Genomic DNA, 26,474 nt, shown 5'->3' with positions numbered 1-26,474 from the left:
GTGGGGTCAGTTATGGAAGATTAACAATGAAGATGTTATATAGAAAATTGTATATATGTACCTGCAAATATGTATATTTTGTGAATATGTAAATGTCTCCTTCATATTATGGTAAATAAAGGACCCCTACTCTTTTCAATAAGTGCCACAGGATCTTTTACATCCACCTGCTCTACCACCAACTCAAGTAGATGGTGCCTCAGTTTAATGTTTCATCTGAAGGACGGCACACTCAAGAATGCAGCACCACCCTTTAGCTGCACTCAATGGTGCATTGATAATTTGAAGAAATATCTATGGATGGCATATGTTATGCTCTCACCACACACCTATAATATCTATAGACACACCCTGAAGTGCAGTTCCTTGAGGCAGAATTGTCAAAGAAACTTTTTTAAAAACAAACTATTGTACCAGAGTGGAGTAGTTTTCTTAATTAAGCTATCATTGTATTGTGTTAGCTGTTGATATAGACTTTTTATACTTCATAAATATTGAATATGAAAGTGTGTGTGTGTGTGTGTGTGTGTGTGTGTGTGTGTGTGTGTGTGTGTGTGTGTGTGTGTGTGTGTGTGTGTGTGTGTGTGTGTTAAGTCTATGTGAAGGCATAGAAATCTTTGGGGGTTTTGTTTTAGTTTTATTACAGTGAAGATAAGCAAATTGGGGTGCTTCAATAAACTGATAATGAATGAACATATTACCATCCTAAGTACTGTATATCTAGGCTAGCCTCCCAACTCAGGTAGAATTTTACAAAGCATTTTTAACATTGTTAGTAGTTCATGTTCAAAGTTCTTCTCCATGACCAAAATGCTTTAATACATTTTCTAACTTAACAGTAACTGAGCATGTGTTTGAAATGCATTCCATAACATTATACGTAGTATTTATCCAGTAACAGTTATTGCACCATACGTAAAATTTATATGGCACAGAAGTATTCTCAAAACAGAAGAATAAAACAGTGTTTCACACAACTATTTGCTTGAAAAGCTCATTTATCACTGCAAAACAGTTTTTGTGTTTTTTATTACCAACTGTAAAATACTCCAGATGGTGTTATCTGTTGAAAGTCAGTAATTATATCACTTCAGGGAATGACTAGCAGTATCTGTTGCATGTTATAGCATAATAGTGTGAATGTGATGTGTTTCAGCTATTTTTTAAGCAAATGTAAAATGTTTTATTTAAATTGTTGAGAAGTAATGGCTTAAAATCTTAAGAACTCACTGGTATATGTTTCTTTATTACTAAATGTCCAGAACTGCACCATTCAAATGGCTTACATATATTAACCAAAGCTTTTAGCTTTAAATCTATTTTTGTATTTGCAAGGGTGTTTTGTCATAGGAACACAATTGCTTCGTATGTGTTTATCTGAAAATGACAGGATGGACTGTTCATGAAAGGCTACTATTTTTCACAGTGTGACAGTGTTTGCTTGACTCATTTTGCAATAGGAAGACTACAATCAGCTCAGACCTTTGTCTTATGCCAACACCGATGTATTCTTGATCTGCTTTTCTGTGGTGAACCCGGCTTCTTTCCACAATGTCCAGGAAGAATGGGTGTCTGAACTCAAAGCCTACATGCCAGATGTGCCTTATATACTTATAGGAACACAGGTAGTACTTTTTGTAAAGTAGTGCTTAAATTACATTTATTTCACACTTACCTTGATTTTTTACATTATTTATTGCCTTTTGTTTACTGGGATGATCCGACTGGGCACTCGGGCCCATTTTCAGTGGAAGCCGGGGAGAAAAGATCCATTTGAGTTACAAAAATGACAAAGACTTTACAGAGAAAAAAACAGTTTCTTAACAGTAGAAATGGGGCTTTAGTATCATCTAGTGGGTAACACAATCAAGACAGAGGTTAATACAGTTTAATTACTGTAGGAGTATTATGTAATAATAAACGGTTGCATTTACATATGCAGCAATATGCAAATTTCATTTACAAAGGAGCACTGAAAAGCAGTATACAGTTTTAAATATAGATAGGATTTATTTGCATTTACATGATAAGGTAGGAGAGCTGGAAAGACAGGGGTTGGTGATAGTCTTGAGATCTGAGAGAGAGAGCACATGTGTGTGTGTGTGTGTGTGTGTGTGTGTGTGTGTGTGTGTGTGTGTGTGTGTGTGTGTGTGTGTATGTGTGTGTTTCTTTGTATACACCAAATATTTATTCGTAAATGTGGATCATTTGTCTCTGCATATGTATCTGTGTGTGTCCTTGTCTGAATGTATGTGTGTTGACATTAACTTATGCCTTAGATGGAAAATACTTCCACCAACAAAAATTACATATGCTGCAGCAATTTTGAAATATTAGGCAGAGAAACTTTTTGCATCCAAAATATTACATCCATGCTATAAAAAAGCAAATGTGAAACAATTTAACAGTTAGTCCATTATCCATATATAATAATGCCCTCCATGGTGGTTGTTATTGAAGAAATAACACTCTTCCAGTGGTGTGGAGGCTCTCAGCATTCAGCATGAGGCTTCACAGCATCCCTGGGTGGACTTATTTCTCCAGTAATACCCACCCTGGAAGGCATTATTCCTATCTTGAAACCCTAAAGTTAAACAAATGAAGAGGCTTTATCAAGACATATGATAACGGTACTTTTTTACCATGACTTCGCCTATGACTAGCACAGAAAGCTTACAACAAAACTGGCTTGCTGTCTGTGAAATGTTACCTAATGCAGAAATACACTATATAAAGTATAATGAATTTAGTATTTATTTTATAGCCACGGTGGTACAGCGGTAGTGTTGTTGCTGCACAGCAAGAGGTTCTCCTGTTTGATTCTCAACTGGAGTGCCTTCTGTGTGGAGTCTGCATGTCCTCCCCGCGGTCGAGTGGCCTCCGAAAGACATGTGTGAATGGGCGTGCCTTCACTGAAGGTTGGGCGTCAGACTGGCAACTCGGCACCATAAAAATCTACTGCCAATCATTAGTGGACTGGAGTTCTGCTCTGGTGACCCCTAACCGGGAAAAGCCAAAAAGACAAACAATTATAAGCAAGTCAAAGAAGGAAAAAGAGTAGAGTTTAATAATCACAGATCTTAACTAAATAATGATAAATAAAGAAAAATGCCAATGAAAACGTTGATGTGGTTGTGGGTCCACAGTATTTAGTGTGGAATCTAAAGGTGTTAAAGACATTGGGCAGCTCTGATGGTGTAGAGGATAAAGCCCTGACTATGGCACCGCTAAACTGAGACTGAGTTGCAGCTTAGTTAACTGACAGATCAGCAGGGAGGGATGGCTGTTACTGTCCCTGAGGTGGAGGGTGGTTCTGAGGCATCTTCTGCAATGATCCTTGGTGGAAGCTTGGAATGTTGCACTTGGAAGTGCTCAACTAATGCAAAGGTGGGGTCTGGCTTGAAGTGAGACAGTAACAATCCCCCAGGAATCCTTTGTTCCTCACTGGCCCCAGTTCAAATTGGGGCATTGGACCAGGGGTTAAAATAAGTGCCACTCAGTGAAGGATGCAGGGCACCGGGATGGCTGACAGAATGAAAGAAGGAGAGAAAAAAAATGTTAACGACATCCTTCCATTATATACCCATAACACTGCTAACGTCACATCTGGAATACTATTTGCAGTAGGATGGCAGAAAACAAAAAGTGCAGAGTTAACAAAATGGTGAGCAGATGAAGGATCTTTAGTATGGGGAGAACTGTAGATGACTGACCAGGTACACTTTAGAAGAGATAAACAATATTATTAGTAAACAAGTAGCAGTGGTGGTGCTGAAAATGAATGGCAGACAATGGAAAACGGAGTAGGGCTGATAGTTGGAGGGGGAATGGTTCAAGGAAAACCTGTGAAAGTATTACTTCACAGAGAGAGAGAAGAAAGACCTTGAAATGTTTGATTAGCAATGTTGTACAGCTCAGGTCACTAGAGTTCAGAGGTATTTTGGCTAAAGGAAGGAAATTGCAGCAAGGCAAGAGGTTAGACAGGTACATAGCTGTTGAGCTCAGTACTTTTGATAAACTTGATAGACCATGGCTCTTCATGAATTGTACTTGCTTATCTGTTCATTTAATACAGAAAATAATAGTAGTTTTAATATTTTGTCATGAGAAGGCATTGACTTGTGGGTAGTACCATTATTTTCAGTCCCAGACCAGTATTCCCATGCATCCTTGTAGTCTTCGATACTTTGTTCAGTGAAGTATAATCAGTCAAATTGCATGTTTCTTGATATATAAGACACCTGCTTCATCTAGCTGATTGTTTACCTGAATATCATATGTAATGGAGACCATATTAAAAATAAAACACTGCCATACATTCTTGTAGTCTAGATATTTTATTCAGTGAGGTATTATGAACCAAATTGCATGTTGCTTGTTGTATAAGGCACCTGTTTCATTTAGCTGATTGTTTACCTTAATATCATATGTAGTGGGGATTATATTAAAAAATAATAATAATAATAATTTTGAGGTCAGATTTTCACAGTGAAAATAGTGTATCATTATGCTATAGCTGAACTCAAGTGACTAATTTGTAATTTTGTCTTTATTTATTTATTTTTTTTATTTTATTTGCAGTTGGTTTTCAATGGAGTCCATACAATAGATTACTAATGATAGTTATACAATTCCCAGTGGGACAAGAGATTTTTGAACATATAATGGTTGAAAAGTTGTCTTTTTAGTTATTATCTAAGAGATGTGGTAAGAGTTGTTTTAGAAGTTTAGAAACTGTCTTTTCTAATGATAGAATAGTTAGGTGGAATTATTTCAGAGTCTTAGCATGCCACATACACTGCTGTTAAATTGCTTTCCCACATTCTGCTTAGCACTGTTGCCATTACTTGTACAAGTTTTGTGAAAAACTAGTCCATTTTGTAAAAGTATAGCAAGTTGTATACTCATTACAGTTCCTACTGGGATAAATGCTTTCCTTGGCATACTGTGTTCTGCGGATGTCTTATGACATCCTAATATGGAGTGGGATTTCCTTTTTGTGGCCATTTTATGTTGCCACTCTATTTCACATAACTTTTTAAAAAGATATAGTATCCTCCACCTATATGATTTGTATATACCTGTCTTATTTAGTAAGGCTCAAATGTTGGGATCTGATTCAGAAAGCAAGTAAAAAGTCAAATGATCAGTTTCCTTTAAATGTGCTTGAATTGTGTCATCAGAATCTTAAGCTATGAATTGAAAGCTTCTTCTATCAAATAAAATGTGAATGTATTTATTAAATGCTGCTGACCAGGTCAGTTCAGCTTCTCCAAAGGTCATTTATCATTGGAGACCAAGGACAAAACCTGCAAGTTATGATTTGACTAAAACAGTTAATCATTACCCTTCCATCTTTATGTTTGTCTATGAGTATATGATGTTAAATAATTTTAGTGCACATATATTGTACTTAATAGTATTTATACTATTTGGATTCATACTCATACATTTTTGTTATATGTTTTTGGTGCTGTGCTGCCTGCCGACTCATCACCGGAGCATTTACTCCTCAGTGGGTGACAGCTATACCCAACCCATTCGTTCCCCATGAGATGAGAGCCAAAAGCAGAGATATCATTCAGGCAGCCATCATACTGCCTAGGCCCTTTCCCTAGTGATGGCATGTGTTGTGCTTCACTGTGGAAAGTTTCCTATGCCCTGAGAAGTGCCTGCTGTTTGATATGTCACTGCAAGAGCTATTTCACCATTTGGATGCCCCCCTCCCCACGCATGACATATTCCCAAGTATGCGACCTATACCACTTCCCTGGAGTGCTAGGTCACCACGGGGGGGACAAGCACTGCAATGTTCCCTACATCACAGATGAATGCACGAACACAAGCAGTGTACCTCTCATCCCTCTCCTCCCTAGCCCTTCTAACTCTCATGCAATGTTACCTCCATCACAGATAAATGCACCAATGCAACAAGTGTACCTCTCATCCCTCCCCTCCCTAGCCCTTCTAACTCTCATGCAATGTTCCCTCCATCACAGATAAATGCACCAATGCAAGCAGTGTACCTCTCATCCCTCCCCTCCGTAGCCCTTCTAACTCTCATGCAATGTTCCCTCCATCACAGATAAATGCACCAATGCAAGCAGTGTACCTCTCATCCCTCCCCTCCCTAGCCCTTCTAACTCTCAGCAATGTTCCCTCCATCACAGATAAATGCACCAATACAAGCAGTGTACCTCTCATCCCTCCCCTCCCTAGCCCTTCTAACTCTCATGCAATGTTCCCTCCATCACAGATAAATGCACCAATGCAAGCAGTGTACCTCTCATCCCTCCCCTCCCTAGCCCTTCTAACTCTCATGCAATGTTCCCTCCATCACAGATAAATGCACCAATGCAAGCAGTGTACCTCTCATCCCTCCCCTCCCTAGCCCTTCTAACTCTCATGCAATGTTCCCTCCATCACAGATAAATGCACCAATGCAAGCAGTGTACCTCTCATCCCTCCCCTCCCTAGCCCTTCTAACTCTCATGCAATGTTCCCTCCATCACAGATAAATGCACCAATGCAAGCAGTGTCCCTCTCATCCCTCCCCTCCCTAGCGCTTCTAACTCTCATGCAATGTTCCCTCCATCACAGATAAATACACCAGTGCAAGCAGTGTCCCTCTCATCCCTCCCCTCCCTAGACTTTCTAACTCTCATGCAATGTTCCCTCCATCACAGATAAATCCAATAATGCAAGCAGTGTACCTCTCATCCCTCCCCTACCTAGCCCTTCTAACTCTCATGCAATGTTCCCTCCATCACAGATAAATGCACCAATGCAAGCAGTGTACCTCTCATCCCTCCCCTCCCTAGCCCTTCTAACTCTCAGCAATGTTCCCTCCATCACAGATAAATGAACCAATGCAAGCAGTGTACCTCTCATCCCAACCCTCCCTAGCCCTTCAAACTCTCATGCAATGTTCCCTCCATCACAGATAAATACACCAGTGCAAGCAGTGTCCCTCTCATCCCTCCCCTCCCTAGCCCTTCTAACTCTCATGCAATGTTCCCTCCATCACAGATAAATGCACCAATGCAAGCAGTGTCCCTCTCATCCCTCCCCTCCCTAGCCCTTCTAACTCTCATGCTTTCTGATTTGAAGTCAGGGCTTTCTAGCTATATGCCTCAGAGCTGGGGAGTGCATATATAGGTTTGACCTGAGACATAGATGATATAGAAGACCCGCATTTTATTCATGCGGAGGTAACAAGCTGGAAGTGTGGAAAGTGTCAATTACAATTTTTAAATGTGTTGCCTGTGGCTTCACATTTGTTACTGGTTTCTCACCAGTAATGATGTAAATAGTGGTTTGCTGGCAGAAAATTTAATTGGTGACATACATTTTACTAAACATAGTGTCATTTTATGCTAAATATGAAGGATAGTTTCATCTGTTTAGAGGTATATTATTCCATTTTTGAAGTACACATGAATTGAACAGGCCTTGTCCCTTATTTGTGATGGGTTTGGAGAACATTTCTTTTGCACATGATCACAAGAGCTGAGCAGGTGGACTGGAAAATACTGGTAGATTCCTGATAAATTCTTGCATAATCTTGCACAGCCATAGAGAGTGGCTCAAGTGTTGCTAAAACTGACAGATGTAGATAAATGGGGTTATTTAGAGATGAGGCAAACATTTGACAACATTAACTGAAAAATTATAATCCGGGGGAAAATAGATAACAAAGCCTCCACAATTGTTGATGGGAGTTGATGCACAGAAGGCATTTGTTAGAGTTCGCTTGGATTTTATGAGTAAGGCAATGACAGCATTTGCTTTTTCTGATAGAATAATGGAGTTAATTAGTAAGATTTATGAAGGGTCAGAGGTAAGAATCAAGGTGAGAGAGTTCTTGTTTGATAAGCTGTATTTGAACAGAGAACTCAGGAAGGGTGTCCTATTTCCCCTTTGTTATTTGCCTTGTACTTAGAGCCATTTCAAAGAAAACAAGGGAGTCATAAATTCAAGTGTATAGAAGTGTATTCAGGTGGGTGGATCAGCAGTGCAGAGGTTTACATTGTTGCCTCACAGCAAGAGGTTCTCTAGTTCGATTCTCAGCTGGGGTGGCTTCTGTGTGGAGTCTGCATGTCATCCCTGTGTTCGCGGGAGTTTCCATTGGGTACTCCGGTTTCCTCCCACATTCCAAAGGCATGCATCTGGAGCCTTTCTCCCTGGACCTTTGCTGAAAATGGGCTCTGTCCTAGTCAGACTTTCCCGGTCAACAAATGTTAAGTAAATAAATAAAATAAATGTTATGGTACTCGAGCAAAATTAGCATATTCATAGATGATATTTTCTACTTGATAAATCTAGGAAAATTATAACTTCAATGATGTGGAACATTTTGAGACAATTTCAGATTTTTTTAAGATATAAAATAAATGAATATAAAACAAAAGCTACAATGATAAACTGTATTCTCACGTGTTAATAGGTTCAAAATATCCATATTTATGGGTACATGATAGGATAAAGTATTTATTTGTTTGGATTAAAATGATTCTATTATGGCAGCTAAGAATATCCAAGAAGAGACTAAACAAAAGATAATACAAAAATTCAGAAGCTGGAAGCTGTTGACTCCAGATATGAGTAGTAATATATAAGGTTCATAGGTTCATAGGTTCATAGGTTCATACTAGGCTATCTGCCCGAGGGCATTTATAAGCGGAGAAACTATGCCCATTATTTAGCTGTGCCTCTTTCGAGCAGTGACACTGAGGTAACCCCTGGGGTGTATCTGCGATCTCCCATCCATTGGTCAAGATTCCTCTTGAACAAGGCCAGCGAGGTGCTCTGCCTCACATAAACCAGGATTTTGTTCCACAGCATAGGAGTCTTTGGGTGATGAATCTATCCCTCAACCCGTGGAAGTTTAAGTCACCCACCCTTGTGGCTCTGAGGGATCTAGATTTTTGAGATGAAGCATATTCATCAAATCTGGGTTTGACATGGCCTTGTATGTCAGGCATAGGTCACCTCTGAGTAAGCGACATAACTGAATATAACTGTAGTTCTTTCAGTCGTGCAGCATAAGACAGATTTTGAGACCCTTTATCCTTTTGGTGAGGAACTTTTGAGGCCTCTCCAGCTGCTGCAAGTGTCGGGTCAGATACATTCCGAATGGGGCATTGTACTCGATCATTGGTCTGATGAGTGATGAGTATAGGGAGACTATGACTTCCCTTGATCTAGATGTGAATCCCTTCATGATAAGGTGAGCAATGTAGAAGGTCTTCCTAACTACTTTAGCAATATGAGTGTCGAATGAAAGGCTACTGTCAACCTGGGTTCCCAGGTCCCTAATAACTTCTTCTGTGTTCAGGGGATTGCCACCTATATGGTAGCTAGGAATAACCTTATTTTTCCCGAAGGGTATGACTATGCATTTCTTGGCATTTAACTTGAGGCCATGGCTCTGGCACCAGTTATCCGTTTCTGTGAGACCCTTCTGAAGGATATCTGTGTTGGATGTGTCCTCAACTACGGCGCCCAGTTTGCAGTCATCTGCGAACTTTGTCAGCCATAACCCTCCTGTGTTTGCTTGTACTTCAGAAAAGTAGATGCCAAACAAGAGTGGGCCCAGGACTGAGCCCTGTGGGACACCACTTGTGACAGGCTTAGAGTCTGACATGGCACCAGCAACTCTGACCCTGTGGGTTCTGTCACTCAGCCAGTTTGCAACCCATCTTGTAATGTATGGGTTTACATTTAAGTTGATGAGTTTTTCAATGATACCCGAGTGGGGCATTGTATTGAAAGCCTTTGCCAGGTCTAGGTAGGCTGTATGGACTGCCTTTCCAATGGCCTTGGTGACTGTTTCAAAAAAGTCAACCAAGTTTAAAAGGCATGATCTGCCTTTGACAAAGCCAAACTGGGTTGGATCCAAAGTCTGCAAATTCCCTATGTCTTTATTTATGAGATCCATTATGATCCTTTCCATGGCTTTGCAGATCAGGCTTGTCAAGCTAATGGGATGGTAATTTCGTGGAGTGGGACCACAGTGGCTGTGCGCCCACTCCTGGAGTGCGTATCCGGAGGTGAGACTAAGATTAAACAGCTGTCCTAACTGTGGGTTTAATTCCTCCTTGAGTTCATGGAACACCATCAGGTCCCATGGATGCTGTGTTCTTTGCCTTGGAGAGAGCAGTTCTCACCTGAGCGTTGGAGATGTTTGGGGGCTACAATCATTTGGTATAGATATCTCTTCTTTAGGGAGGGTGGGGAGAAGTTTGCACTGAACCTGTCAGCCAGTATGTTGGCAATGTCTGTAGGATCAGTAATCTTCACATCATTTTGAACTAATTCTGAGCATATCTGGGAGTTTCCTCCTAGGTTTCTGACATAGCTAAAGAATGCTTTATGGTTGTCTTTAGAGTGCTTAGCTATTTTTTTCTCAGAATTAGCTTTGGATGATTTATGAGAGCTCTTAGCTTTTTGCTCTATCTTGTAGTAGCTTTCTCCTTTTATTGTAGAGTTTGTTTATGGCTGGGGTCCACCAGACTGGGGTACAAAGAGTCTTTGTTTTGCTTGGGATTGCCTGATCTGCAGGTGCTGGTAGAAGGCATTTGTAAGTGATTCAGCGGTTTGAGTAATTACACGCCCGGCTCAGGGGCCTTAAAGGGAGACCACACTAGTCTTTAGAAGTGTGAAGTCGGCTTTCGAGAAGTTCTTTACTGTGGTCTTTTTCATTTTGGGTGGGGGCAGGATGAGGACCTCCAGCGAGATTAGTTTGTGATCAGATCTCACCAGTGAGGGGTATACTTCTGGCGTTGAACATTGTGCTCCCATGCTCGTGATGATGAGATCAAGTATGTTCTCTCCTCTTGTGGGGATGGTGACTAGTTGTTCCATGGCATTTGAGTTTATGAATTCCAGGAACTTTTGGGCTAGAGTGTTTGGGCTTGAGTAGTGTTCCCAGTCTATATTAGGGTAGTTGAAGTCACCTAGTATGATGGTGTTAGTGTTTTCAGGAAGGCCATGTGAGGTTCCTGAGTTTGCGAGGTGGCCTGTAACATGCTACAATTTGCATAGCAGTCTTGCCTATGGTTAATTGCACCTGGATGGTTTCTGTCCTTGATGAATATGTCCTCCTTTCTTGGTATTGTCCGGGTTTTGTGGCGGGCATGATATGAGGTAAAACCTGATAGTGCTGGGTGTTCTCCATACTGAGAAGGGCCTGCGTGCATCTTGAGGTTGAGACTTCTGGCATTGAGCAGCATTACCCTTAGTTTTTTTCTTTGTTTTGTTCTAGGGTGGTAGGTTTAGAATTTGAGCCTTGCCTAAAAAGGCACTATGGGGTGGCAAGAGCCTTTGCCAAAATCCGATCCCAGGGTGACAAGTGCAAGCGCCCCTATGAGCAGCGTGGCTTGTCCAGCATGTCATCCCAGGCAGACAGACATTGGATCCCCTTTGAATGACACCAGAGTTTAAGCCAATTGTTAAAACTGATCATCTTATCTCTGTATTGTGGCATCATTCTTGGTGAAGGTAGGATACTGCGTCTCTTTTAGTCCAGTCCAGGAGGACATCTCAGGGTCGCTTACACCAGCGTGGACAATGATTGAGTCGTACTTGTACCTGCTGTTGAGAGACCTGAGTGCATGCGACAGGCAGCTTACTGTGACCCTCTCCTTACTCAGTCTGGTGGCGGGACGTCAGTGTGTCTGACTATGGAGTCACCAATGACTAGTGTGTCTGGCATAGTGTTTGGCCTTAAGGGCTGTGACTGCTTGACACTCTGACTGTGTGGTCTATGTGATGCAGGTGTTGTGTTCTGAGGTGGTAGTTGTTTGGGTGTCTGCTTTGGTGGCCTCTGCTGTTTTGGTAGATTTTTGATCAGAGCCTCCGTGTATGTCTTTGTGTGTTTATGTGTATGATTTGAGGTTGTGATGGTATTATTTGAGACTGGGTCTATAGTGTGTGTGGTTACCTTCTCCTCCTGTCTGGTCTTGCCAGTCCTATGTTGAGAGAGCTCAGCCTCCAGTTTGGCCGTATAGTTGCATCTCTCGCATGTATTTGTGTTTTGTGGGAGGAGGAGAGGGTTGTCTGTGTACATGAGGTAATTGTAACATTGCCTCAATAATCCCAGGTTCACCAGCTGAGCAGGAGAGGATATTAGCAACTGATCCCTCGACATGCTAGAAGGAATAGACAGAAAAACTTAAAAAAAGGTTTTGGGGATGTGGGTGACTGAGAACTGGGGTTTGCTTTTTTTGGGGTACTTTCTATAATGAGAGTGCTTTATCGAGGTGATAAGTACTGTAGGAGCAAGTGCTTAGCTAGAGAATAGTCTACTTGGGAGTCAAGTAGAGATAATTTATAGTTGGAGGATACACTAAATAGAACAGTAGTACACTTTGAGAAAGGTAGTTTTAAGGGAAAATTTGAAGAGCGAACTTTAGGTAGCCCTAATAGTTTAAATCTTTATAGCAGGGGGCTGGAAATAACAGGAAATGACCCAAAATGGCCAACAAATTACAAGTTGCTGCTTCTAACTACTCCTCTGAGGACAAACAAGCAGCTCAGTACTCCCCACTCCCACTGGTGAGTAAAGAAACTACCTCTGGCCACACAAGAAAATGGAGGAACACAGAAACCAAATACAAAGCCCAGGGATCAGCAAAATCTGATCACTGGAACAACTAGCAAGTAAAGTTTAGGAAAGGAGAAATATTTTTCAAACAGACAGGAAAAATGCAGTAAATGCTTTGTTTTAAATTGCTATCAAAGGCTGGTACACTTGAGTGTATTAGCCTGTTTACTTCACAAGCAATACTTTAGCCCACAAGTGCAATCAACAATATAAGCTCACAAACCCAGGAAAATAAGGCAATAAAACAGTAATAAAGGCACAAACAGTAGTCGAAAAGCTTAAAGATAAAAATGCAAACAAAAAGTTTTAAAAATACTTATGATCAAGAAAGTTGCTTTTTCTGCTCTCTGCTGGCTTAGGAACTCTGCAGGGGACCATGGAGCTATGCCAGGTTCTAAAGCTAAAAAAAAGCAAAGCGTGCTTTATATAGCAGGGGGGAAAAAACAGGAAATGACCCAAAATGGCCAACAAATTACAAGTTGCTGCTTCTAACCACTCCTCTGAGGACAAACAAGCAGCTCAGTACTCCCCCACTCCCACTGGTGAATAAAGAAACTACCTCTGGCCACACAAGAAAATGGAGGAACACAGAAACCAAATAAAGCCAGGGGATCAGCAAAAATCTGACCACTGGAACAACAAGCAAGTAAAGTTTAGGAAAGTAGAAATATTTTTTGTTTTCGACTAAATTGCTATCAAAGGCTGGTACACTTGAGTGTATTAGCCTGTAGCCCACAAGTGCAATCAACAATATAAGCTCACAAACACAGGAAAATAAGGCAATAAAACAGTAATAAAGGCACAAACAGTAGTTGAAAAGCTTAAAAGATCGAAAAATGCAAACAAAAAGTTTTAAAAAATACTTATGATCAAGAAAGTTGCTTTTTCTGCTCTCTGCTGGCTTAGGAACTCTGCAGGGGACCACGAGGAGCTATGCCAAGTCTCTTTAATACTATATACAGGTCAAGCATATTTTTATTATCCAAAGGAAATGCCGATGGCCTTAATTAATAAAGAACTGAAGGAATGTCTTTGGAAGGGAAAGGGGGTAAGAGTTAAGTGGGATACGTTGCTTCTCCCCACAGAATAAGGTAGTATAGGATTACCAGATATGAAGAGATACTTTACAGTTAAAGCTTATGTCCATAATGCAAACAGGAGACTGCATATCAAAGTGGAAATAAATGATGCTGAAATAAGGGGAGTTCATGGATTAGGGAGAGATTAGGATTTTGGATACAGGCCCTTAAGAAGAACAATAACAATCATACAGAATGCTATATTCACAAAGTAACAGAAAGTATTTTGAGAACTAAGCCAACACAGGAATGGAGAAAGGAGATTTTACTAATAGGAATGACTGAAAGTAGGGTCATAGAAAGTAGGCAGGAGGGAGATGGAATTTATTGGAGAAAATTAGAAAAGAAACCAAGGTATTGGAGACAAATAACTAGGGAGGGAAAAGTCACAGAGTAGGATGAGGTCAAGGATCAGTCTTGAATTGCAGGTTACAGGCTGCTTTCCCCACCAGGGATTGATAGCAGAGCATAGACAAAGAGGAAGAGACAGAAAATTGTTAAATGAAAAACCAGAACTCATTGAGTTTGTAGCTGAGTCTAGAACAGAAGCTGCATTTAAAGAAGGATAACTAGTAGGGCATATAAAATAATGTTGTTGTTGTCTTTCGGCTTTTCCCCGGTTAGGGGTCGCCACAGCGAAACTCCGGTCTGCTAATGATTGGCAGTAGATTTTCACGAATGCCGAGGTTCCAGCTCGACGTCCAACCTTCAAGGAAGGCACGCCCATTTACGCATGTCTTTCGAACGCCCACCCAACCGCGGGGAGGACATGCAGACTCCACACAGAAGGTACTCCCCGCACTCCAGCCGGTAAAATAATGTATGATAAATATAAGAATCAATCAGAAGAAGTTAGAAAAGACTGGGAAGTTAGTATGGTAAAGGTAATAAGGTAATATACAATGAAAGAATGCGAGGATGTTTGTATGGTTCACAACTATGCAAAAGTATTCTAGAACGTTTAGTATTTTTTACATGGAAGTGTTTGCAAAGGTATTTTTACACCCCCAAGTAGACTTCAGAAAACTTGTCTAGAGGTAGACAACAATTTTTTGGAGATGTGATGAGAAAGAGAGAGGCAATATGTTTTTTTGTGGGGGAATGTAATGAACTGCTAGACTTTAAACATTTCCTACAGGGTACTTTGTCAGAAATGTTGTGGGCACTGCAAATTAATGTAAGGAAATTATTCTTCAAAGTTGGAATATAAAAAGTGAATTGTCCAGACATATTAAAACCGTACAAGGTTTAATGCTGTTGGCTGCCAAAAAGCATTTACTAGAAAATGGAAATCAAAAGCTAAACCAACAGTAATAGAATTATCGGATGTTGTAAAGCATATAAAAGAATTGGAAGTGGGATTTTTGTAAAAGGGAAAAAGCAAACTACATAGAAATAAACGGAATCTGTAGGAGCAATACATGGTGAAGAACTTTTCAGAGGAGGAGGAGAATGAGTGAAATTTCAGAGAAGCCAGGACCTGAGCAGTCTAAGTTATATTAAATTATGTATAATGCATGAAAAAGAAAAATCTGTATAATGTTTTTATAACTGTATGTGTATCCATGTGGCCATGTAAGATATGCTATTAATAGAGGTGTTTAAAAAGATAAAATAGATAATACATATAATTTAAGTATGAACAGAATGATGTGTGGAAAGCAAAGCCCTTAGAAGGGCAAGCTGGATTGGGTTCCTGTACCTGGTGTTCACATGCAAGGGGGGTATTAATCAGTTTGATAGTTTACAAGCCATTATTAAGTGAGTGACATCAGTTAATGACAGCCTGTAAACTGTCAAGTTGTTATTTTCTTTCAAAGATCGCAGTGAGTTATTAGATTGCTGTGTAATAATTTGTTGCTACCTTAAAATCAGTGTGAAAGTTTAAAAGCTGTCATGAAGTGATCAAAGTCTCTGACAGAAAACAAGGAGGTACCAAATAGGATAAATGTCCAGGCTGCCAAACTGTCTTGTTACATCTTTGGGGGGAGGCAGGGATATATGATCATCGGATGAATACATTGAGAAAGACTCCAGAATATCTGAAATGTCAGCTGAACTGCTGGCTGGAAAGGTTGCATGCAGCACATAATAAATATATATTAATACAGCTTCTTCAAGAGCTGATGGCATAGAACCAAAAGGTATACTGTGAAAGTTGCAGAACTGATGCTATTTCTCAGGAAATTATTTATTCTTAACTGTTTTCCAGCTCAGTCCAGGAAATCGCAATCAGTGAGTATACGTAAGACTAATTAGCAACAGTAGTAGTGTAATCTAAAGATGTTATAGTCAAAACAAGTTAGGAGATTTACCCATCAATGAGGAAACTTCTTAACTAAGGTAGTGAATTTTAGCTGATGTCCCTGTGAAAAGAGAATTTAGTAGGAACTCTTGCTGTACAATGTCAAATGCTTTAGTGAGAATGATGACCACTGCTCTAGTTAGAAAGCCTTTGTTGATGCTTTGTGGAATGTCATCTGTCAGTATGTATATGTTGTGATCACACTGTTACATCCTCACCACAAAACATGTAGGTGTGATGTTAGGGTATGGAATTTTTTATGTAATCTCTTAATTAGGTAACTATTATGTTCACAGGGATTTTTACTAGGATATGGAGTATGGATATTGGGCCAAAATCTTTAGCATTTTGGGCTTAGATAGTTTAGGTATAGGTTTGTGTGTGTTTTTTCCATGTTGCAGGCATGTAGTTTTGAGTGAGCCATTGGTTCTGCATGTTTGAGTGGAAGTCACATGTGATCTTTACATAGTGAGATGGATCATGATAGCAAACCATCAGCACCTGGTTGGACATATGTTGAAATTTTGTCCAAAGGATCCTGGAAAAGATTTTGTTTGTTTTTTAAACAATGTGTGAAATTTTACACCAAATGTGCAACAAACAGTTGACTGACTTGACTGGAAATTAATTTGTGAAGTCACACATTCTGATACTTTTCAATCTACAGATAATGCAGTTTCAAAATTTAAGCAGTTGATTTGCATTACAGAGGAGGTTGACAGTATCCATGTACAACTGGATATAACACTACAAATAGCTCCTGAAGAAGGTGTTTATTCAAAACCTGAAAAACGTTTAAAAGCCATAAAGAAAAACAAAGTGCTATACAATTTTAAATGTACAGGAGACAAGCTTGGGAGTAGGGCAGTGTTCTGACAAATGCTTTGCAAAGACGTCAAACAAAAAAGAATAAGAAAAATGTACTAGTACAAGAAATTAAGTTATGCTTCAGTAGTCATGTTGTGTTTTACTTAAGGTGCAGGGACGTCTGAGTAGATTATATTTAGTAAGTTAAAGGGGCAACGCAGTTTGCATGGGAGTCTGGGTTGTTTTAATTTTGGACAGCTTTGCACAAATATTTTGCATACTCGTCTTAATGAAAATGATATTTGCACAGCTGATTCTGCATTCTCACCCTAGGCATAGACAATGTCATAAACGTTGGTCCTATCTACTAGACAGGTTCCTCTTGATTTTGAAAAGGAAACACTTATCTACTATCTACCTGTCAAGGTTTTTTGATTGGATGTGCTGACTTTTTATTTTTTTTTTTTAATTTTCCATTTTTTCCACAAGTCAGTGAGACATTGAAGGTGTGCTGGTGCATGTAGAGCTTTGGTAAGTTGAAGCAGAACTTCCAATTGGAGTGTTACCATCCCTCTTTCAAGCCCAAACATTTGACTGCATTCAGTAATTCTCTAAATGTCAACATATTAAGATGGCATTGTGGCTAACTTTAGATATTTCGGTTACAATGTTTTACATGTCAGTCAAAGGACAAACAACTATATTCCAGATCGTCTTTTGAATTGACCTTGTCTTCCACAGTGGTTTAAGACCTAAACACAAACAGAAAGGAGCTTCAAGTGCCAAAAAGTAACAACCAAAATAAAATGCACCAGTGTCACATGCCACACAACTCAATTATTTTGATGAAGTCCTGATTTTTTTTAATGAAAGCACTTAACTCTAATAGGATGCTTTCTTTAGTTCAGTACCTTGTGGAATTCTTGAGATTTGGGTTGTGTGGCTTGTGGCACTGGCGCATTTCATTTTCTTTGCCTGAAAACATCGCTTAGTTTATTTGTTTGAAATTTAACTTTACAGTCGTACTGAGTCCCTGGCCTATTTCTAGGGAGAGTCAGAGGTTAATACTGTTTCCACATATGAAAGTTACAACAGTATATCATAATTTTTTCTTTTTGTATTTTATGTCCCATACCTGTCTGGCCATCAGTCTTCCTACCAGTCACCCTACCACCCCATTCATTTCCCTTGCTAATCTGTGGTTTGGCTGGGCAAAAATTGAGATTCAAGCAATAGAAGGTGATGATATCCAGATCAGGTCTACATTTTTGCACTGTGGGTTTAACCCCTCTGTGACAGGTCCAGGATTTTTACACTATCTCCTTAACCTCTCCCCTGGCAACTAATGCATGCACTCATGCAAGTATAGGACCTGCTGCATCATGTCTTGCATAACCGCATTTCTACACATTGCTGTGAGGACTGCTGCTGGTGTGCTTCTTTTCCCAAGTCCAGGCAGACATGCATGGAAAATCTGATGATTGTGATATGTCTCTTTCCAGTACATGTTGACAGTGCAACTGTCTGGGCTACTTGTCATCTCCCAGTGGAGGCACACAGACTCCATCTCCCACAGGCTCCTTTAGTTCCCATGTAGAAAATCATTCCCAAGCAATCTGGACTCTGCTGTACCCAAAACTTGGTGCCTTTCAACCACTTTGCCAACATGGTTATTGAGAATAAACTCTCTCCATTTGTTTCTGATTATGCCCTTAACCTGCCAGCTAGATGAAGCGCATTTCATACCAAACCTTACTCCATCTGAGTGAGGTAAATCCATACTGTGTTTTCCTTGAACTTGTAACGAGCATCTCTTTTTCATCAAGTTTGCTTCCACATTGCCACTTGTGATTTATTTAACATATGCTGATAGCATATGTAGTTAAGCATCTAATAAGAATGATATGTCAGAAGCTATGTAAAGAGCTTGTTATACTTCTAAATGAGAATCTATCATCCCTTTTACCAGTCACGCTTGGTGTCCCTCAAGGATCTATATTAGGTCCCCTCCTATTCTCCTTATTCATTAATGACCTACATAAAGTAATTTCAAGTGTAACTTGTATTCAGTATGCAGATGACTCTACCTTAATCTGTTCTGCCACTTCCCCCTCAGATCTACAAGCTGTATCACAAATCACTTTCAACCAAGTAGAGAACTGGCTGACAGGTCGCAGACTACTACTAAACCCAAACAAAACCAAACTATTGCTCTTCTCCCCCACTCACAAGATCTCCTCACCACACCTCACAATAGCATCCAACAATGGTACCATAATTTCCCCAGAACCTAGCACTAAACTACTGGGTGTAATCACAGACAATAACCTTAAGTTCGATGTTCACAGAGACAAAACTATTAAAACGGTCAACAAAAAACTAGGCTCTTTATATAGGTTCAAGCAATTCCTAACCCATCTACTAGAACTGTTATTGCCCGTACATATCTGCTATCAACCCTTCTTTATGCCTCAACCATCTTTGCTAATCTATCCAAATCAAATCTCAATAAATTGAATATCTGCTATAATAACATTGCAAGATTTGCCACAGAGTCAGCTTTTACAACACATCACTGTGTTAACCTTCAGTCATTAGGCTGGCTAGAATTACCCAACCAACTGCAATATATTTAACTTATAGCTATTCATAAAATTCTCTAGAACCCAGACAGTACACCTGTACTGAAAAACGTTATCACCCCCGTACAGTAATCTAAAAAATTTTCGCTCTTCTAACAAAGTACTGGTGCAGGCTGTTAGAACCAACAATTCTGCAGGTGCATCACTGTAACAAAGTACTAGTGCAAGCTGTTAGAACCAACAATTCTGCAGGTACATCACTGTAACAAAGTACTAGTGCAGGCTGTTAGAACCAACAATTCTGCAGGTGCATCACTGTAACAAAGTACTAGTGCAGGCTGTTAGAACCAGCAATTCTGCAGGTACATCACTGTAACAAAGTACTAGTGCAGGCTGTTAGAACCAACAATTCTGCAGGTACATCACTGTAACAAAGTACTAGTGCAGGCTGTTAGAACCAACAATTCTGCAGGTACATCACTGTAACAAAGTACTAGTGCAGGCTGTTAGAACCAACAATTCTGCAGGTACATCACTGTAACAAAGTACAAGTGCAGGCTGTTAGAACCAACAATTCTGCAGGTACATCACTGTAACAAAGTACTAGTGCAGGCTGTTAGAACCAACAATTCTGCAGGTACATCACTGTAACAAAGTACTAGTGCAGGCTGTTAGAACCAACAATTCTGCAGGTACATCACTGTAACAAAGTACTAGTGCAGGCTGTTAGAACCAACGATTCTGCAGGTACATCACTGTAATAAAGTACTAGTGCAGGCTGTTAGAACCAACAATTCTGCAGGTACATCACTGTAACAAAGTACTAGTGCAGGCTGTTAGAACCAACAATTCTGCAGGTACATCACTGTAACAAAGTACTAGTGCAGGCTGTTAGAACCAACAATTCTGCAGGTACATCACTGTAACAAAGTACTAGTGCAGGCTGTTAGAACCAACAATTCTACAGGTACATCGGTACATCACTGTAACAAACTACTAGTGCAGGCTGTTAGAACCAACAATTCTGCAAGTACATCACTGTAACAAAGTACTAGTGCAGGCTGTTAGAACCAACAATTCTGCAGGTACATCACTATTCTCTAACTCTGTCGGAAAAAACTGGAACCTTCTTCCTGCGGAACTCACCAATGACCCCGCCTTACCCCAATTCAAAACATCTCTTAAAAAATACCTGCAAATGCATTGGCTTTGTCTCTGTACTAACCCTGACTAACCCCAAACTGACAGAATCTGTAAATGTGAACCTCACAAGATTATATCAGTGAGCCACTAACCACTTACAATTTTGCAAAAAAACTCTCAATTGGAAAGCATGAGAAATAAAAATATCACTATTTTCTATCTTAGATAACTAGCAACCTGTCCTGTGTGTATGTGACTTAAAATTGTACCTGCCTATATATATTGTTAAAATGAATATGTGACTTGAAATTGTCCCTATCTGTATATATTTTAAAATTTCCATTTTTGTAATTTCACTGTAATACTTTTTCACTGTAAATATACTAGTAATTAGTAATGTAGTTAAGTACACCTGGAGCTTTTCTCCTCGGGCCTCTACTGAAAATGGACCTGTATCCAGTTGGACTTTCTCGGTTAACAAATGTAAAATAAAATAAAATAAATAAAATTATTAATTACATCTGTACTTTGATACTGCATATTGGTGTATGTCATAATCTTTTCAGGTTTCTCTTTACTTATATTAATGCTCATATTTAGTCTGCTGCTCCCTGAATTGTAAAAGGGCAATTATAATTTAAATAGAAGTTTCATGATGTCCCAGCAAAGAGTAAAACTATTTCAAGTCTTCAATGAAATGACTTATAGGTTCATGGGTAGGTACTAGGCTATTGGCCCTAGGGCCTATATAAGCCTAGCCAAAAAGGTACCCTGGCTTTTGCCACCCAAGAAAATTATTTTCCTGTGCCCCTGTAGAGCAGAGCCACAGAGGTGATCCCTGGGGTGAATTTCCTATTTTCCATCCAATCATCAAGATTTGTCTTGAAGAGTGCTAATGAGGAGCTTTATCTGATATAGATAGGTAGTTGGTTCTAGAGTATGGGAAGTCTCTGGGACAGGAATCTATCCCTTCAGCATGTTCTGTTTATTGTGGTGACAAGGTTTAGGTCCCTAGAGCATGTAGCTTGAGGGATTGGGATTTTTTTAAGTGGAGCATGTTCAACAGCTCTGGATTTGACATAGCTTTGTATGTTAGGCAGAGATCATCTCTGAGTAGGAGATATACGACGGAGTAATGCTGGAGTTTTTTTGAAACGGTCTGCGTAGGGCATCTGTTTGAGGCTGGTAATCCTCTTTGTGAGGTATTTCTGCGGCCTTTCCAGTTGATGCAGATGTTTTGTGAGTTACATTCCAAAAATGGCATTGTACTCTATAATGGGTCTAATGAGTGACGAGTAGAGGGGAATAATGACCTCTTTTTTCCTGGATGAGAAAAGTTTTGTGATGAGGTGTGCCACATAGAAGGATTTCCTGACTACTGTGGTGATGTGATTACCAAAGGAGAGACTACTGTCCACCTGTGTCCCAAGGTCTCTTATTACACTTTCAGTGTTATGCAGACCACCACCTATGTGGTAGCTCTGTACCCATGAGCTACCACATAGGTGGTAGTTCTGCACCCATGAGCTACCACCTATGTGGTAGCTCATGGGTACAGAGTTTTTACCAAAGGGGACGACAGTGCACTTTTTGGCATTGAGCTTGAGGCCATGGATTTGAAACCAGACATCTGTCTCTGTGAGGCCTTTTTGTAGGATGTCCACATCATTAGGAGTTTTGATTATGGCTCCTAGTTTGCAGTCATCTGCGAACTTCATTAGCCAAAGACCTTCTGTGTTAGCCTGTACTTCACAAAAGTAGATACCAAACAGGAGAGGACTCAGGACTGAACCCTGTGGTACTCCACTTGTCACTGGTCTGAAGTCGGATTTGGAGTCTGCTACTTTCACAGTGTGGGTTCTGTCAGTGAGCCAGTTGACAACCCATCTTGTGACATAGATTTATACCTAGTTTAGTGAGTTTATCTATAATTCCAGAGTGGGGGATGGTGTCAAAAGCCTTGGTGAGATCTAGCTAGGCTATGTGAACCACCTTACCCTTGTCAGCAGCTTTGGTGACTGCTTCAAATAAGTCTATCAGGTTTAGGAGACATGATCTGTCTTTTACAAACCTGAATTGGGAAGGGTCCAGAGTTTGGAGATTACCAATGTCTTTGTTTATAAATTCCATAATGAAACATTCTGTGGCCTTGCAGACCAGGCTCGTTAGGCTAATGGGGCGGTAGTTCCCGGAGTCCATGGTGGCTCCCCCCTTTGTGGAGTGGGATAACCATTGCTGTGCACCATTAAGTAGGCACAAAGCCTGAGGTGAGGCTATGATTGAACATGGTGCTTAGGTGGTGTGCCAGTTCATTCTGCAGTTCGTGTAGAACGCAGCCTGGGATGTTGTCAGGTCCCATGGATGCTGTGTTCTTGGCTTTGGAGAGTGTGGTTTTGACCTGTGCAGCCGTGATTACAGGAACTTTGCATTCTTCCGGTATAGAGATGGGCCCTTTAGGGGATGAGAGGGGGGTAAAGTTAGCACTGAACCTATCTGCCAGGATGTTGGTGATGTTGATATCAGTTGGTTCTGTATATTTAGTTCCATTGTGCTGTAACTCAGAGCAGATCTGAGTGTTGCCATTGAGATTCATAACATAGCTATAGAATGCTTTGTGGTTGTCTTTAGAATCAGTGGCAATTTTGTTTTCATAACTAGCTTTGGAAGATATTATGAGGGATCTCAGCTTCTTACTGAGGCTGACCAGGGAGTTCCTCCAATCATGGGATTTTAATCTTTGTTGCAACAGTTTCTTTCTTCTGTTGTATAGTTTGTTTATGGCAGGGGACCACCAGATTGGCTTCCTTTGTTTGGAGGATAGCATCTTGGTTCTGTTAGGGATAGCACAATCCATGCACTCATTTAAGTGCTTATAAAGTGCATTTGTGTAGGGTTCAGCAGTCGTACCTCTGTTGTCCGTCTGCATGGGTGTCGTGAAGTTTGCCACTTCCATCTTAAGAAGCGTGAAGTTGGCTTTGGAGAAATTTTTTACGGTGGTTTCACTAATGGGGGGGTGGGGGCGGGATGTGGATGTCTAGGGTGATTAGACTGTGGTCAGATCTGACCAACGAGGAATTGACCTCTGGTGTGGAACCCATGTTGGTAATGACCAGGTCTAGGATATTGCTGTCCCTGGTGGGGGTGTGGATAAGTTGATCCAAGGCATTGGAATTTATGAATTCCAAAAAACATTGAGCAAAAGAGTTGGTAAATGAGTAGTTTTCCCAATTAATGGTGGGGTAGTTGAAATTGCCCATTATTAGGGTGTTGGGTTGTACCCTAATATTTTCCAGTGTAACAAGAAATGAGGTGTGGGAATCCTGGGGCATGGCGGGGGATCTGTAGCAGGTTACAATTTGGATTGCGGTCTTGCCCAGAGTTAGTTGCACTTGTATAATCGTGGATGCATTATCCTGAGGAACTAGCCTGGAGGTGTGGATATCCTTAATGAATATGGACATGCCTTCGCCTTTAGTGTTTCAGTCCAGATTAGGTGGCCGAAATGTGTGGTATGAATTATATCCTGGTAATGCAGGGGTGCTATCTGGAGCCTTGAACCAGGTCTCTATCACTGCACAGATGTCGATGTTCCCCATTTTAAGGAGTGCCTCGAGTGAGTGCATTTTGAGGTTTCAACTTCTAGCATTGAGTAGCATTACCCTCAGATTTTGCTTGCTTGTACCTGTTAAGGTGGTGAATTTGTCATTTGAACCTTGCCTAAAAAAGGCACTATAGGGGTGGCAAAAGCCTTAGCCAGTATCCTGAATCCCAAGGGCAACAGGTGCAGGCCATCTCTGGCAAAGCATCATGGTCTGTCGATCATGTCATCCCAGGCAGACAGATACTGGATCCCCTTAGAATGACACTAGAAGCTTAGCCAATTGTTGAAGTGAATCATTTTGTCCTTGTACTGTGGTATCATTCTGGGTGATGGCAGGATGCTACTCAGGGCTAGGGTCATACCTGCCTGGGCTACAAGATTAGAGAACTCCTCCATGTCTCTTTTCATGTAGTCCAGGGAGGTACATCTCAGGTCATTCACACCAACATGGACAATGACAGAGTCATATTTGTACTTGTTGTGCAGTGACCTGTGTGTGTGCATTATGTGGCAGATCCTGGCACCCGACAGGCAGCTGACAGTAACTTTCTCCTTGTTTAGCCTGGTGAGTGGAACATCAGTGTGCCTGACTATAGAGTCACCTATGACTAGAGTGTTGGGTACGTTGTTGTGCCTTATGGGCTGTGGTTGAGTGGCACACTGAGTTTGTGGGCTATGTGTCATTTGGGTTGTTTTGGGGGGATGGAGGTTGCTTGCATTTCTGCTTTGGAGGTCTCTGTTGCTTGAGCAGATTTTTATTAAGAGCCTCCACAAATATAGGTGTGTGTTTCATGTTTCTGTGTGTGTGTGTTTTGGTGGTGTAGGTTTTGAGGGACTATGTGATGAGTGTGGTGTGGTGCAAGTTTTTACCTTCTCCTCTTGACTGTCTAGTCCAGTCTTGGGTGAAGAGAGCTTTGCTTCCAGTTTGGCTATATAAGTGCATCTCTCACAGGTTGTAGTGTTGGGTGGTAGGAGGAGAGGGTTTTCTGTTTACATGAGGCAATTGTTGCATTGCCCTAAGATGCCCAGATTCATCAGGTAGACAGGAGAAAACACCGGGAGCTGACCCTTAGACATGCCTGGATAGGTACTTATTTATTAAGTACTAAAAACTGTTTTCCTCTAGACAAGTGAGGAAAGTTGAGTGCTGTAGTAATTTGTAGCTTATCTAGTGCTTACAATGAGTTCTGAACAAGTGCTGAGCTCAAAGAAACAGCTTTTAGTGCTAAAACTAAAAAACTGGCTAGTTCTAAGGGAAATTTTGAAGAGCAGACTGTTATATTTTAATTCTTATATTTTTGTATGTTTAGACTTTTCTAGTTTCTTGGACTCTTTTAAAATCATATTTAAAGTAAAACTAGTATCAAAAACAGTTTATTGAATTACTCACTTAACATTTTAAATCTGCAGTAGTTTCCTTTAGAAAGTCCTTAAAACTTGCCTCTACTACAAGGCTAGGATGGAGACAAAAGTACTCAGTGTTATCAGTCTTTGAGTTGTGAGTTTAGTTTTCATTTGGTTTCATATTATTGGACTCTTAATACTCTGTGGGAATTTTTGTGTTTTTTTTTTTAATTTCTGCAGACCATTTTGGTCACTAATATTCCCAAAGTATGATAGTTCCTCCTTGAAGAGTCACAGCTGTTCTTACTGACTCTTAAGTGCATAGTTCCTCGGGTTATCTAAAGCTCATTTTATATTAGTCAAATGTTCATCATCATTTGGTCTGGGAAAACAGAAAGGCTTACTGCAATGCTGAAACCTGAACTCAGAAGGATTCTGTATCACGGTAAGCAGACAAATTTAAGGACCACTGTCCCATTCCTATTTTCCACTGGCAGTGGCCGTAGTTCAGACAGTAGTCTCACTGATGAATCTCCATGGTAACGCAGCAGTCTGGGGGAGCAGCTAATGAAAATTAGACCTAGTCTCACCCAGAAACGTCAGTAGCAATGGATTAATTTTGTAGAGTGATTCAGAGAATTGTTCTACCAAATTAAATTTCCTTCTGTGAATAAAAAGTGAACACTGCCTTTTGATGGCATTCACTCATTCCCTCCTATAGGATTGTTTGTGGTTTCTACTGATACTACAGGTAAATATGACAGAGACATTGGTAGTGTGTGTTTGCCTGTGTGTGAACATGTTTGTGCATGACTGCAGAGGTCTGAATTTTTGCTGAATAGGTGTGTTTGCGTGTTTTGAAGCATGAGTGAGTCCAGCTGTGTGAGGAGGAGTGTCTACTGTGTACGTGTGCATGTGTGCTTGTGTGTGTGTGACGGTGCCAATGCCAGCTCGATATGTAGGCTAAGGAGAACATTATTGTCTGTCCTAACAGCGCCATGTTTGA

General features: G+C 40.5%; 1 protein-coding gene across 1 annotated transcript in view; it reads left to right on the top strand.

Moving 5' to 3' along the window:
- RHOJ (ras homolog family member J) overlaps window positions 1-26,474 on the top strand; it is a 743,814-nt gene that overhangs the window by 533,145 nt on the left and 184,195 nt on the right. Inside the window, exon 3 of the mRNA XM_044074555.1 lies at window positions 1,461-1,625. Coding sequence (XP_043930490.1) covers window positions 1,461-1,625 — 165 coding nt within the window. The remainder of the gene's footprint in view (window positions 1-1,460; window positions 1,626-26,474) is intronic.

Source organism: Protopterus annectens, chromosome 6.part0, assembly GCF_019279795.1.
Source record: "Protopterus annectens isolate FY-2018-M chromosome 6.part0, PAN1.0, whole genome shotgun sequence".
NCBI classification, from domain to species: Eukaryota; Metazoa; Chordata; order Ceratodontiformes; family Protopteridae; genus Protopterus; species Protopterus annectens.
This window is presented reverse-complemented; position numbering and strand designations above follow the sequence as displayed.